This window comes from Hemibagrus wyckioides, linkage group LG15, assembly GCF_019097595.1.
Source record: "Hemibagrus wyckioides isolate EC202008001 linkage group LG15, SWU_Hwy_1.0, whole genome shotgun sequence".
NCBI lineage: Eukaryota > Metazoa > Chordata > Actinopteri > Siluriformes > Bagridae > Hemibagrus > Hemibagrus wyckioides.
This window is the reverse complement of record NC_080724.1, coordinates 13,956,461-13,972,452: the sequence shown is the minus strand read 5'-3', so window position 1 is coordinate 13,972,452 and position 15,992 is coordinate 13,956,461. Positions and strand designations below refer to the sequence as shown.

General features: G+C 39.1%; 1 protein-coding gene across 2 annotated transcripts in view; it reads left to right on the top strand.

Annotated features, from left to right (window-relative positions):
* ephb2a (eph receptor B2a) overlaps window positions 1-15,351 on the top strand; it is a 52,886-nt gene extending 37,535 nt beyond the window's left edge. For both annotated transcript variants that reach the window (XM_058410763.1, XM_058410764.1), the window contains exons 6-16: window positions 3,697-3,821; window positions 3,998-4,160; window positions 4,822-4,930; window positions 5,045-5,109; window positions 6,442-6,564; window positions 6,664-6,911; window positions 7,376-7,591; window positions 8,256-8,405; window positions 8,663-8,856; window positions 9,109-9,264; window positions 10,812-15,351. In XM_058410763.1, the coding sequence (XP_058266746.1) occupies window positions 3,697-3,821; window positions 3,998-4,160; window positions 4,822-4,930; window positions 5,045-5,109; window positions 6,442-6,564; window positions 6,664-6,911; window positions 7,376-7,591; window positions 8,256-8,405; window positions 8,663-8,856; window positions 9,109-9,264; window positions 10,812-10,920 (1,658 nt within the window). In that variant the 3' untranslated portion in view covers window positions 10,921-15,351. The remainder of the gene's footprint in view (window positions 1-3,696; window positions 3,822-3,997; window positions 4,161-4,821; window positions 4,931-5,044; window positions 5,110-6,441; window positions 6,565-6,663; window positions 6,912-7,375; window positions 7,592-8,255; window positions 8,406-8,662; window positions 8,857-9,108; window positions 9,265-10,811) is intronic.
* The last annotated feature ends 641 nt before the right edge of the window (window positions 15,352-15,992 follow it).

Genomic DNA, 15,992 nt, shown 5'->3' with positions numbered 1-15,992 from the left:
TTTTATTATTGTCTATGTTCGGTTTCTAACCTAGCATCTTTCACTTCACCCGGCACTCCATGCCTCAGTTATTCTTTATCGGCTGCCTCTAAATTGTTCAGAAGTATATAATGAATAAATCCAGTTTTCCACCAAATGGGAAGAATTTCTAAAGTTCTGCACTCAGTGTTAATAAGGTTTTAGGTTTTTTTTTGTCCTTTCCAATATCCTCACAGGCTGAAAATGCTTACTGCTCACTGTGCAGCCATGCACAGCCTCAACAAATGCTGAGGACAAATTACTATTGATTACCAGCTGAACAACAATTTAATACCTCATAAAATAAATTTGCAAAGGCACCAAACTTTACAGACCACACAAAGTGCCTACTGATTAATAATTAGTCATGTTGCGGAAGCGTAGCGTTTTAGATCTGGGCCTGAAAGCATTTAAGGTGAGAGTCATCTAACCTGGTAGAGAAAGTGTATCATGTGGTGCTCTAGCTACCATTTAGCCTTGAAAGCTCTGTAGCTATGGCTACATCTAAACCTACTGTCAGAGGCAACCACGTTTTGGGCCGAAATATCTTGATTTTATGATGTTCAGTGTTCCAGACAACAGTCCCGAAGCATCAGTAATCCACCTTTACACATTCCACTGGCTTTTAAGTGTTGTTTCTTTATCTACAAACATGCTGATAATGTAAATGAGCAAAAGGATTGACTGCAGCACATGATGCTATTTGTATTATGAGACCCATGGTGAAGTTCAGGTGAGTTTCTATGAGGAAGTGCTTCTTTCTGGCAAGATTTTCAAACAGCTTGCTGTTATGAAAGTGACATTTAGCAGTATTCTTTAGTTTCATTTTTTTTTCTTACTCACTGTCTGGGGGAAGAGTGTACTTGTGCATCCAGTTTCTGACAAATTTCTTACTATTTCAGGCATGTGAAACTTTTTGTTATAGCCCTAATTTTTAATCTATTACCTGATTTGTGCAGTTCAATAACAATCATCTGTTTTAAGAGAGTAGCTGATTTTCAGGGATTCATGGTAATGGATGACAACCATTACATTACAGCCTCTTATTTATATACCAGAGATTTTGTCAGCTGTGACAAAAGAAAATAATTCAAGACTTGTTCGTTTTGCGTTTACTTGAAAAAGTCCTTGGTGGAAATAATATTTAAACCTATAGTTTCGAGAGAATATTCTAGTAATATTATTGACTAAATGAATGAAAAACAGTTCTAGTTTGCTTTACTGGAAAATGTTCACTATTTTGTTTATTTTATGCAAGTATTTTTTTACAAACGTGCCAATAATTCTAGAGGGCACTGTAGGTCAGGACTCACTCAAGTTCTATGATATGAAATAAATATCCTCCCACATAACATTAAACCTCTCCTGTGGCCTTTTACATGGTGTGTAGGTTTATATACAATGAAGCCTTTTTTTTTTATAGGAAATGGTTCAAAGTGTGATTAACTAGAATATAACTTTGTAATGTACAGAAGTGGAAAATGTCTTGGCAAGTCCAGAAATCTTTGAATTCTTTACAGATGGAAACATACATAATTGGTTCCTCTGGTTCTCTACCATAATACCACAAGGACACATGAATTTGTGCGAGAGCACTACTTGCATTTTTCATAAATTGAAGGCCGAGCGAGGAGTTGAGTGATAGAGTACTGCTTACAGCACACTGGGAAATGGAAAATAGATCACTTTGGCAGAGCTGAACAATTTCTGAAAATATAAAAGAATTTTTGGCTCCATTTGTGTGGCTCTTTCTGTCAGTGTGGACCTGCTTCACAAAACACGAGGAACAATTAGACTCAGATGCAGCATGTAATTCCATCCATATTATTCGGCTTGAAATCTGCTGTATTTTACTTTCTATTCTGTGGTAAAAAATCTTTCTTTCTCCAAGCTGGGACATCAGTCTCATATCCATAAGAAAAAATTGTAGACTGATTTATTTTTTTTCATTTGGCTTCTGCCACATCCCGTTTCTCTTCGCTACAGCACAAAAAAGTCATTTTGAGGAAGCTGTTCATGCGTAGCATATGGGATCGGCACATAAATATATAAGTTAACTGTATCTCCAAAGTTAACTGTGTCTCTTGCTATTTGTCTAGCTTTATATGTGTGTGTATCATGAACAGTAATATTTCTAATTACTAAATTATTATGCATTTCTTTGGTTTATTCTTTGGTAATAATTTAGCTCACCATTTTTACTTGTCTAGTCAAATCCAATATGAATAATTACAGCTTAAACCTAGAGGTAAACCAGAATATAAATCTTTACAGTGGATTCAGAGTAGTCATGTTCCTTGTGTCATCTCAGGGAGTTTTTCCTTGCCACATTTGCCTCTGGCTTGCTCATTAGTGATCCAATTCTACATCCGCATTTCTGTAAAGCTGCTTTGCGACATTGTCTATTGTTAAAAGCTCTTTACAAACTGAATCGAACTGAATCGAACTAAATGAAGGGATTACCAGAAACAGTGTTTTCCTAAAATACGTAGTGAAGAAAAAAAGTATGCATGTGAAGTGCTGCTTTTGCACACTGTGGTGTGTTTAATGTTTCTGTGCTCAACTCATCAGCCCTGTAACTCAAAGGAAGCTTTACAACCTGAGGCCTGGAAGTCACGGAGCAATCAACCAATGACAACTCCTTCGTGCCAACCATAAATACCTTTTACAATATTAGCCCTCTGGAACCGTGTGCACTTTAAATGGGCATATTGTTGTACAGAAGATGGATGAAGGAGAAATCAATTCACTTTGGTTCATTTGACGTCATATCAATACGTTTAATGGTTTATTTGAAAAGAACCGGAATCTGAAATAGCAGGAAAAGTAGTAGTAGCTAATAGTTTATATTCTCTGCTATGCATCCAGCAAGTCAGCATTTTTAAATAGCATCCCTTCTTCCTGCAGTCCAACCCCAACCCCCATTTATGACGGACATACAGAGACATCAGAGATGTGAAAAATCCATCAGAGATGAAGAAATGCTGCTTCTCTCTGTACAGATATGTTTGCACTGTGCAGTACTCTGCTGCCCACTGCTGATGACCAACTAATGTCATGTACAGAATAAGAAAATGTGTCTTTACTACTGCACTGCATTTGTCTTGTGGTATCTGTTACGCAAATTGGCACAGTTGGTATATTACATTTTGTTTGTTAGAAGGAAATTCTTGTGTTTCCTCATGGCATCTGTGCTGTCACCAAGATCTTCACAACAAATGTAGTCCAGTCTTAAAAACATATCTTGTCTAAATAGTTCTTTCTCCATGGTTCAAAGACAGAATTGTTATTATTATTCATAATTTTCATGAATAATGAAGCTGAATAAAAGAAAAAGAGAGCGAGATGGCAGTTGAAAAGTTTTCTGGTTCATTAGGATACCTGGCAACATTGTCTGCACCAAGCAATGTGCGTGTATAATTTACACCTGGCTTTGGAGGTGGACAAAATCACACACACACACAGTTTAATTCGCTGAAAGTTTAGTCATCAAGCTGAATATGTAATCAGCCGCACTTTCTATTTCCAAACCCTTTCATTATGCTGAATTCCCACTTTCTACTGTTTGTGTGTTGGCTTATTCGAGGCACTTGAACTGCACATTAAGTCTAATACTAAGGTTCTTCGGGCAGGATTGCACCCAAAAATGAGGTCTTTTTTCCTATTTTTCCTACTCAGCTCCCTCAGTGGTGTCCATCATGCATCAGGTCAGCAGGACTATCGATAGCATCACACTGTCATGGTCTCAGCCAGACCAACCCAACGGAGTCATACTAGACTACGAGCTGCAGTATTATGAGAAGGTAATCACACACACCTTCACTCACATGCACAAATTACACCAAGGCATTCATCCCTGTGTTGCACTTGGCAAGAAAGGAAACCATTTTCTTGAAGAAAAGCTTTGATGGTCAATGTGTGGTGCATATGTTGCATCACGGGTGTCATTTTTTTAAAAGTGTCCTCTGATCTCTTCCAGAACACTGCTGAATTTAACTCGACTACACTGAGGAGCCAGACGAACACAGCTGTAGTCCGAGGCCTGAAGCCAGGCACCATCTACGTGTTCCAAGTGCGAGCTCGGACAGTCGCGGGGTTTGGACGCTTCAGTGGGAAGATGTATTTCCAAACCATGACCGAAGGTATTGCTTTTATTTGGTTAGAAACAGACATCTCAGGTCTGTCTTTTTTACCTTTCAAGAATGGTTTCTTTGTTTTTGCCTCTGTAAACACTGTATCATTGCACCATGTATAATCCTGACAGCACAGACCAATTAAATCTTTGTCAGCTATTAGTCTGATCACTTGGCGCTGGCTGACAAGTTACAGAATTACTGTTTTAAAATCACTGCCAGTCATTGAAATGGCACTAACTTCAATCAGATTAAGCATGTCAGTACATCTCCGTGCCAGGAGCATAGCCAAGAAACAGATGTCAAAACTCCCGTCCCAGCATGCTGCTGCTTTTCCAAATGTGAACTGGCACACTGCTCTTTTCCTGCTACTTTTTTACACACATTTCTTATAAGCTAACAGAAATAAAAGCTTTGCCAGTTGGCAATCAAATAGCTTTAGTCAACATTTAAAAGAAGATTTTACAGAGTGTGCGGTAATATTATTAACTGCCAACCCCCAAATGGTTGAATAGAAACAATGGCCAAGATGTAACTTTAGGTTGACCTTACGCGGCTCGGCCCTTCGGATTGCAGGGTGTTGACTTTATGAAGAGGGAACTGTCCAGTTGGGCATCTGTTTCACACTATATGTTGCCCTCACTGTGTGTGTGTATGTGTGTGTGTATAGAGGAGTACGATTCCAGCCTTAAGGAGAAGCTGCCACTCATCATCGGCTCTGCCGCTGCAGGCGTTGTTTTTCTCATCTCAGTCATTGTGCTCATCATCGTCTGCAACCGGTGAGTTATCCTAAATCTTCCTTGGACAGACTGCTTGCCATTTAAAACTCAGATTGTTTTATGTAATCTCACATTATTTTGTATGGTTGCTCATGAATCTCTGCTTTGTCCCAGGAGAGGCAGTGACAGGACAGAATCTGAGTTCACAGACAAGCTCCAGCATTACACAAGTGGCCACTGTAAGTAGCCTTTCGATCCCCAACAGGATGGCCCGTGCCAGCATATCATAACCTCGTCACACAACATACATACTGTACACTAATCTGCCCTAACGGGATCAGTAAAGAGTCATTTAGATTCAGTCTTTTGACAGACGCTCTTGTTCAGAGAGCCCTATAATGAATAGTAATGAGTAATGATGTGATTGGTGAATCTGGGCTATCACCTTTAGTCACACTAAGATTTTAAGTTGCAAGTTCCCAAGTGATGCAACAGAAAATCATTAGCATTTTCATTGGGAAATCACAAAATCCAATTCCAACAAAGCCATAGCCATGTGTTGTTTGGGAGGCAAGGAAGCAAAACTGGCCATGCTGTCTGGGTGGGAGGGATGGCATCACAGCAACACTAGCCAATCTTTCGCTTCTCTGAGCTCATGTATGGAGCTTTCCTCCATGTGGGTTATATTGCCCTGTGATTTAAAAAAAAAAAAATGCAGTCAGCTGGCTTGGAGGAAGCACGTGCTAGCCATCACACTCCCCAGTTGGTAGCTGTCTACTAGGGGAGGCAAGGGGAGAACTGGCTGGTGGGTGAGAATTGGCAAGTGACCAAACTGTGGAGCAAATGGGCCGAAGAAGAAAAAAAAAAACACTGAACATGTGAGTGGTGATTGATACATTAAGAGGCCAAGAGGTCTTAGCTCAGATCTGTTCTTGCCAGTGGTTGAGTTTCATTGGAAGTTGATGTATAGCTGCTTGTCCTCAGTATAGTAGCAGTAGGACAAGTTATCTGATCTCAGTGATTCAGTATATAGTGAGAAGTATATATATATCCATCTTATCTCTTTTGCCATTTATTTTAGGGCATTAATTAATTGCAACATACAGTGTGTAATGCTGAAAGGTTTACCTATGATAATTATGTAATGTCAAGAACATCATCATGAAGTGGCTCTGGCTAGGATTTTTCATTTCTGTTTACTTTTTCCTCAACCTGAGAAGTAGCTCTGTCTCCTGCTTGACTATAACGACCGTTGTTTATAAGGTAACTTATGAGTTGCATGTAGGTGGTGGTGAAGGCTGTGGGGATGTGGTGCATAGTGGTTAAGACATTGGACTACTGATTGGAAGGTTGTGAGCCCAGATCCACCAAGCTGCCACTGCTGGAAAGATAAGGGCGTCTGCTAAATGCTGTAAATGTAAAGGCTTCTCAATGTTTTCACTGCAGTTGCAATTAACCTCACAAGAGCTCTAAAAGTCCTAATTTATTTGGTAATTTTTTTTTAAAATAACACATTCAGTTGTAGTTCTACTATAAATGGATGAATTTGCTCTCCATCTTCTCCTTCAAAGTGTCACCAGGTATGAAGATCTACATCGATCCCTTTACATACGAGGACCCCAATGAGGCAGTGCGGGAGTTTGCTAAAGAAATAGACATGTCCTGTGTGAAGATTGAGCAAGTTATTGGTGCAGGTAGATAAGACATCACATTAACGCTTTAAAATCTGGATTAGACAGAATGTCCGAGAAAAGGTTCTTAGAAGTCAGGTGCATCCTCTGATTGTCCTGCAGGTGAGTTTGGGGAAGTGTGTAGCGGAAACCTGCGCCTGCCTGGGAAAAGAGAGATCCTGGTAGCCATTAAAACGCTGAAGTCTGGCTACACTGAGAAGCAGAGGAGGGACTTCCTGAGTGAAGCCAGCATCATGGGTCAGTTTGATCACCCCAACATCATCCACTTGGAGGGCGTGGTGACAAAAAGCTGCCCCGTTATGATAATCACTGAGTTCATGGAGAATGGCTCTCTGGATTCCTTCCTTAGGGTGAGTCTTAATATTAGCTTCATTTTCATTTATTTTTTTTCTGTATGTGTTCAGTACAGATATACGTTCCTAACACATGATGTAAAAGTGTGAACCGCATTTCTGTTTTGTTTCATTGCATCACAAAAGGAAACAAGACGCTACTGTAGCTGCATATTCTCGTTTATTATCTTTATAGCTTTCATACTGTGCAAAGCCATTCGTGTCAGTTTGGCCTCCAGCTGACTGGCGTCCCTGTAGACAGGGAGCAGATGTGGCTGAATGAAGGCACAGCTGCAGGGGGCATTACAAGTCCAAATTTAGTGCTTCTGGGCTGGATAGCTTAGAAGGCCAGTGATAGTTCTATTATAAATATGGTATAATAAATGTTTTGTAATAGCTTAAAGAAACGGCTCTTGCATATTTACTGGAGTGAATGCAGTTTGGTCATGTTGGTCAAGTCATTTTGCTGCATTTATTTTCAGCAAAATGATGGGCAGTTCACGGTTATTCAGCTGGTCGGCATGCTGCGAGGCATTGCAGCTGGCATGAAGTATTTATGTGATATGAACTATGTGCACCGAGACCTGGCTGCCCGCAACATCCTGGTCAACAGCAACCTGGTGTGCAAAGTGTCTGACTTTGGGCTTTCCCGCTTCTTAGAGGATGACACATCAGACCCTACCTATACCAGTGCCCTAGTAAGTATATTCAGCTATGACTGAAATTCCAAGCCATAGATTATTGGCATGGAGCAGGAGGGATCAGTAGGCATCACATTCATACACATCCCAAACCTTATTTTTCCTTATCCACAGTAGGTACTATCAAAAGAACTGGTTTTCTAAATTCAGTGTGCATATTATTGCCTTTAAAATGATTTTTAATGACATATATGGTGAGAAGCACCTTAACCTGTGTTCTAAAAGCTAATTAAAGATATACAATATTCATTTACATACAAGATACATAGAAATCATGCACCGTTTGATTATTTCTAAGATTGTATGTTGAATTTAAGAGTGACAGCACACAAAAGACATGCTGTATTCCTCAATAGACCAAATCTTCCTAAATCTCAGGCTTAATGAAGTTCATGCAACAGGCACTAAGGTAATCATGTGAATCAAGTATCAAATGAAAATGACCTAAACATAGTATCTATAACATAAGATTTTTAAGCGTGAGAAACTAAGAGACAAATAATTTCCCATTAAAATGTAAGTTTTTATTTTTCCGTTAATATTAATCGAAATACTGAATCGAAAGAGAATGTAAAAATGAAAATGTATCGTTCTGGTCTCTTCTATTTGAGTCTGCTTGTGTTAAGTTGTCCAGACCTGCTAAGTGAACGTTCATTCTCAGGGTGGAAAGATTCCCATCCGGTGGACCGCTCCAGAGGCCATCCAGTACAGGAAGTTCACCTCGTCCAGTGATGTATGGAGCTACGGCATCGTCATGTGGGAGGTCATGTCCTATGGAGAGAGACCATACTGGGACATGAGCAATCAAGATGTAAGATATTTGCACAGCCATATCACTTTAATAGAAAAGGAGCCCTTAATCCTGTTATGCTAATACAGCAGTGACCTCTAGTGGAGAACAAAAAATCTTTCGGTTCTGTGTCACACGATGGTCTAATAAAGTTCGTACTTATTTTGACTATGCATAATTATTACACTAAAAGTCAGAATAAAATAGGGGTCAAGTTAATAGCATATTAATCTTTGTTTGAACTGAAATCAGGGTAAACATTTTGCTTATCCTTCCAGGTGATTAATGCCATAGAGCAGGATTACAGGTTACCTCCTCCTATGGACTGCCCCAATACATTACATCAATTAATGCTGGACTGCTGGCAGAAGGACAGAAACAACCGGCCTAAATTCAGCCAGATCGTGAACACCCTGGACAAAATGATCCGTAACCCTAACAGCCTGAAAGCCACTACCCCACTTTCTTCAGGGTGAGAATCTTTGCAACTCTTAAATATTCACTTGTAGAGCATGTGATAGCGGCCACCGTGCTGTCCTGCTTATAATGGAAGTGATCTCTATCTCTTTAATACTAGTTAGTGGCTATATTATTAAAGAAAGATGCAGTATATGTCATTTGGAGAAAACAGTTTCCTACATGTTTGTGCTGTAAATGATGCAGTAAATACAACTCTGTTATTCTGCACTATACACTCTCAGTGTGGGGTTTGTTTTCACTCCAGCGTACACCTACCTCTACTGGACCGCAGCACTCCAGACTTCTCCAGCTTCAACAGCGTGGACGAGTGGTTGGACGCTATAAAGATGGGCCAGTACAAGGAGAACTTTACCAGTGAGGGCTTCAGCTCTTTCGATGCCGTTTCCCAGATGACTCTGGAGTAAGTTTCTTTGTTCTGACATCCTTTGAGCCAAAAGCATCAAATTCGTATTAGGAAATGGAGCATTAACCCATTACACTTACAATTACAAAACCTCTTGAATGTCTTCAATAATCGGCATTGATGAATTCTTTGATTCTGAACATACATTTACTGACCAGCAAACCCATGTACACCTACTCATTTATCCAATCTGCCAATCATGTGACAGCAGAACATTGCATAAATCATGCAGATACAGGTCACGAGCCACAGTCAATGTCAAAAAGATCCAGAACAGGGGGAAAATGTGCTCTCCATCGCTTCAACCATGGAACAGTTGTTAAATATTTCAGAAGCTGCTGATCTCCGAGGATTTTCACATACTACAGTCCCTAGAGTTTACACAGAATGTTGAACAGTAAGCGTTGATTCTGCAGGAGGAAACGCCTTGTTGATAAGAGAGATCAAAGGAGAAGGGTACGATAAGCTGTAGGCAAGGGTAAACCAAATAAACACGTAAAATGGGAAAGGATTGGAAAAACATTGCTAGGTCGTTTTCTTGTCCAGTGATGGAGTGCTGCATAATGTAGCTCATAATATTGACATAATTTCACATTCAGTAATCACTTAAGGTGGATCTGGAGTGTGTCCAAGGAACGCTGGGTATGAGGCCAGAATACATCCTGGATGGGACTCCAGTCCATCACAGGGTACCATGCACACACTTTAACACTTGAGGGCAATTTAGCGCAACCACGTACATGTCTTCTGGAGGTGAGAAAAACTCCCACATGGGCATGCAAACCTAGATATAGACAGTAGTGTGTGTTTAGGATTCAACAAGGGAGCTGGAGCTTTGAGGCAGCAAAGCTACCTGCTGTGTCATAGTTTATGGCCATTAATATATTTTTCAAAATGATTTGCAAACAAAATGGTGAAAGTTTCAATTGCTATAAAACCTGTAAATAAGCTCTTTCTGACAGACATGGTTTTAGTTTAGCTAAGTAATGAAGAATTGCCTTTATTTTATTGCCCAATTTTGCCCATGGTGGAATAACAAAGACTGAACATTTTTTATCTTTCCAGTCAATTTAGTAATTTAGAAGACATTTACATTTATGGCACTTGGCATTTATGGCATTTGGCAGGTTCTAGATGTATTTTTTGGACCAGATTATAGCTTTGGACATATCTTTTTGACCCCTACTTTAAGCTATGATGTTATCAGTTCAGTTCAGTTATCAGTTATCATCAGTTATGATGATAAGTAGATCCAAGCCACTTTATAGTTTATAGATTACATAGTCATTTCCAGAATTATAAACATTCCTCAACACAAATAATAGAACGTTCATTACACATGTTAGTTGTACAGTGAGCACAGCAGGTGGAAGTGTGTGTGTGTGTGTGTGTAATGCTATGCTTGTGTGTGCTCTGTGATGGATTGGTGTCCCACCTACCTCATACCCATCTTTCCTGGGACAGACTCTGGAATCATACTTTTTCCCTCTTAGTTGGGTTCTTTTGAATTCCGTCCTTAATTTATCCTCTTTTTGTCCTTACAGTGACATCCTACGAGTGGGAGTCACTTTGGCCGGCCACCAGAAGAAGATTCTCAACAGCGTGCAAATGATGCGAGCTCAGATGAACCAAATCCAGTCGGTGGAGGTTTGACCCTCATTCTTAGAGGCTCTCAGAATGACTCCCACCTCCACCAGCCCCCTGGCTTCAGAGTTCAGCTGCAGTCCTTCCTATGAAGATGTCCACAGCAGGGTAGGTCCTCAGGAGGGACTCCCACACAGCAATCACCCCCCAAAAACCACCAGCATGCAGCAGACTGGATGGAGTCGGACAGTGATGTCTGGAGGCCCGCACTTGTACTGTACTATTACAATGGTGATGATTTTAACTGTAACATCAAAGAGAATAACAGTTTAAGGATTCGAAGGGAGTCACTGATCATCATCAGTGTCTAGTTTTGTTAGATTATGAGACCCTTTGAAAGGGAAATAAGTAAAATCCAATTAGTTCTGTCATCTATAGCGGTACTAGTCTCATGATAAGACCTTTGAGACAGAGAAAGTATAAAGCTGAGAGTGGAACAGTAAAGAGAGGAGAAAAAGATGAAAATGGACCATGGACTAATGGCATAAAAATGAGCCTCTTATACTCCTGCTGATGCCATATGGTAAGGAAGGATCCATTTGGCAACCCAAGAGGAGTAATGTAGAAATTGTGAAAATTAGTGACAAACAAGTCTGAAATATTTTTTTTAAGAATTTTATTGTGATATTTTTTATTTTTCCTTTTTTTTATTGATTTCTTTTTGGGTATATACTCACTGGCGACTTTATTAGGAACACCATACTAATAATATGTAAAGCCCCGTTTGCCCTCAAAACAGCATAGCATAGATTCCACAAAGTGCACGTCAAGTCAAATTTTATTTATAAAGCATTTATAACAGCTGACCCAAGTGCTGTACATAACATCATTAATAAACCTCATTATGCAAAGAATAAAAAAAAAAAAAGAAAAGCTTTAAAATGGCTAAAGGTTGTTGGAAAGTGCTGGAAATATTTCTTTGAGATTCCGGTGACATGACTGCCTCACATTATTGCTGCAATTTTGCGAGCTGTGTTCATGCTGCTAATCTCCAGTTCTACCACATCTCTGAGGTGTTCTGTTGGATTCAGAGCTGAGGACTAAGAATACAGCTGAACTACAATGAACTCGTTGTCATGGTCTTGGAGTCCGTTTGAAGCAAATTGCACTGTTGTGTTAGTTAGGTGGCTCGTTATCGTGGCATTTATATGATGTTGGATTGAAATTAAAGAGCCTAACGTGTTCCAAGAAATCATTCCTCACAGCATTACACCAAAACCCCTTTGAACTGTTGACAAAAATGCAGTTGAGTCTTGTGATTCATTTACCTCATGTTTTTTATCCAAAGTGGCTTACAACTAAGAGAGAATACAACAGTTGAGGGTTAAGGGCCATACAGACTGAGGCAGAGATTTGAACTCATGACTTTCTAATCAGTTGTCTAGAACCTTAATCACTGAGATAACACTGCCCAATAAGCCCTCTTCAGATGTCTTGATTGGTGAGTCTGTGCCCACTGTAGCTCTGGGCCATGATATGAGATCAACTATGATCTAACCATCCATCCATTTTCTATACACGTTTTATTCCTTATTAGGGTCACGGGGGTCTGCCGGAGCCTATCCCAGCGCACATTGGGCGAAAGGGGTTACACCCTGGACAGTACATCACAGGGCCACATATAGACAGACCACAGACACTCTTAAAATTGAGAGATCAATTTTAAACTTAAACTCACTCTTAAAATTACCAATCAACATGTTTTTGGACTGTGGGAGGAAACCGGAGTAAACTCACACAGACACAGGGAGAACATGCAAACTCCACGCAGAAAGGCCCCTGCCTTTTCGAACCCAGGATTCGAACCCAGTACCTTCTTGCTATGAGGCAACAGTGCTAACTACTAAGCCACCATGCTGCCCAACTATGATCTAATTGATCTTAAATATAGGAACAGGAATGGAGAAAATATAAATCCTCCAGCAAAAGCTTGAGACGATAGATTTTGGTAAAGCAGAACAACATTAATAATTAAAAAACTGAATTTTTAGAGTAACAGATTTTCAGCTCAACTACACATCTTAAACCACACAAAACACCTGAAACTATTAGTTTAATAGTAGTACTTTACTGTAGCCTCAGACTCCTGTCCTGGGCTGAAAGAAGTGAAATATGATTTGATCATCTGCTGTTGTAGCCCATCCTCCTCAAATCTTAATGTGTTGTGCATTTTTACATACCTTTTTGCTCACCACAGTTGTAAAGAGTTCTTATATGAGTTACTGTAGCCTTTCTGTCTCAAATCAGTCTAAGCAGTCTTATCAACATGGCTTTTTCTGCTTGCCACGCACTGGATTTTTTTCTTTCTTTCTGTGTAAACTGAATGTTCTGTGTGAAAATCCCAGGAGATCGACAGTTTCTGAAATCAGCCAGTCTGCCACCATTAACTATTCCATGGTTAATGTTACTGCAGTCACATTTGTGAGATCTGATGTGAACAGCAACTGATGCTCTCGGTCTGAATCTGCATGATTTTACGCATTGGTATAATTGGCATGAATGGATAAATATATGAGTTCCTAATAAAGTGGCCACGTAAGTGTACATTTATTTATTTTTCTTTTTAACATACAATGTAATAATCCATATAGCTTGCTTTTTTTTTCCAGATGATGGTTACCACATGCACACATATCACAGGCACTTAACTTTCTGACGTTCGATTACGGCTGAAGTCCATTCTCAACAGCCTGAAATAGTTTACATGTTAATTTGCATTTTCTTTTCTACCTGGTGTCAATACGGTACATGCACCTTAGTAAGAAAGTAAACGTTCCCGTGAATTTCTCATCAGATGTCACGTTGTGCAAAGTTTGGATTCTTCTTTTCCTTCTCCTGTACACGTTTTAATGAAATTCAGACGGAATTGACAGTGTACAGCTGATTGGGTGCTGCGTAATCTGAACGATGGCCTGATATGGGGCTCGCCCTGACACTTCTTCACACATCACTTTTTCAGTTGGAAATCTCTGTTTTGTAATGATAAAACGTTGCGAGTTAATAAAAAAATGATATGTACATTAGGCAGTATAGTATAGGGCAGTACATCTGCATAGTGACGTGTCAGCAGTCTTGGCTGTTGTGTATACAGATGTGTCAATGCATCATGGTCATTTGAAATCATTCGAAAAATGTCTTGGGTCAAACGTCTACCAATTGTTTTCACCAGCCATCCTGGGTTTTGAAATAACATCGACATATGGTAGAATTTCATTGTGCGGTTTATTATAGTGAGTCTGATTGAGTCTGTGGTCATGTATGACACGAAGAGATCTTATTTCACAGCTGTAAAACTTTACATTTACTAGAAGAGTCGTATTTTAAAACTCACCCTCCCATTCCGTAAATATGGACAAGCACCTTTACTGCTACAACAAAGTCATTTGTTAGTTAATTCATTCATTTGTACAAAAGTATATAACCCAGCTCCATCTCTTTGTTGTAAAGTACTTTACAATCTGTAAATCTTTTTTATCACTGCCTTTTTGTTTCTTTATTTATTTGGAATTTCAACTTTGACAGATGTTTCTAAATACTGCACATTTCTAACACAAACCCAAAATCCAGTTGTTGCGTTTTCAGTGTGACAATCACGTGTCTCCTCTTTTCGACTCAGTGTGCTTCCTTTCGTTTAGTAATCCAGTCTTCCACTTCTCACTCACCTTCTCACATTTGTCTTGGTTTGGTTACATCGTAGAGATGTGGCATTGTGCTATACAGGTGAAATGTTTGGGATTTTTTTGCTGTATATTCTTTTCTTTATCTACGGTACAAAGACTGTAATGACGGGAATGCAAGGGTCAAGACATCCACTCTCAGGCATGCCCATGATATTCTACATTCTTTGTATTCATGGTGCACATTTTTGCCCTGTTTGGACCAAACTTTGCCATCTTGTATTACTGAGAAAAGAAAAGGGAAATTAAAATGAATTGAACAATCAGTGTTTGTTGTCATGATATCCTGTCTCATGCTGCTTATTATCTATCCATATAATTACAGAGCATGTAGAGGGCACATTAGCTGACCTTATGTTTTTCCTAACCAGTGGGGGGAAAAAAAACTCTGGAAGAGAACAGGGCCATGATATGAGGTCAACTATGTACTAATTTATCTTAAATATAGGAACAGGAGTGGAGAAATTATAAATCCTCCAGCAAAAGCTTGAGACTGTAGATTTTGGTAAAGCAGAACAACATTAATAATAAGGCTGTCACACTTGACTAGCTTTAGTCTACTGAATTTAAAGCAACACCTTTTTCTCCTTTTTTTCAACCTAGCATTTCAATTAAATTTGTGATGTATGAACATTATCCGGTCTATAATCCCCCATTTTCCTCTCTTTTTATTGTAATATTGTAAAATATTTCAAAGTAGAACACTGTATACAATTGTATTTTTATTTTATTATTAAATCTAATAATAAAAAAATAATAATAATTTACTGATTTTTTTTTTGTGGTGAAAGGGTTTTTTAACTAGTCCACCCCTGTCATTAACTATTCTGTCTTCTGCACCTTCCTTAAACATTGGGGCAGCATGATTCCTGTCCCAATGGGCATCTATTAGCACTTCCTTTTTTGACCACAAGGTTCAGTAATAATTGTATGAAAACTGTGCAACATCTATAAAGTTCACTTAAAAAAGTAAGAAAAAGTAGTATTTTGATTTTGTTTTAAATGTATGTGAGTGTAAAAAATGGCAGCTGCATCTTCTTGGTCCATTCTCTTTGGTTTCAGCCTCCACTGCTGTAGTCCACCACTCTCTGATTTGTCTGTAAAATAAATTTCACTGCCCTTTTGGCTACCTGACTTCTTCTGCCACACTCGTCTTAAATCTTTTTTTTTTTTTTGTCAGTTTCATAAGCCTTTGCAATGTAATGTAATTTATTTTATACAGATGTACAGATCCAGAAAAAAATAATGCAAAGAAACCATATTCATTTTTAAACAACAAAATACTAATGTTTTAACTTAGGACTTTTAACTTCTAATATTTGGTGGAATAACTCTCATTTTCAATCACAGCTTTCATGTGCCTTGGCATGCTCTCCACCAATCTATCACGTTGCTGTTGGGTGA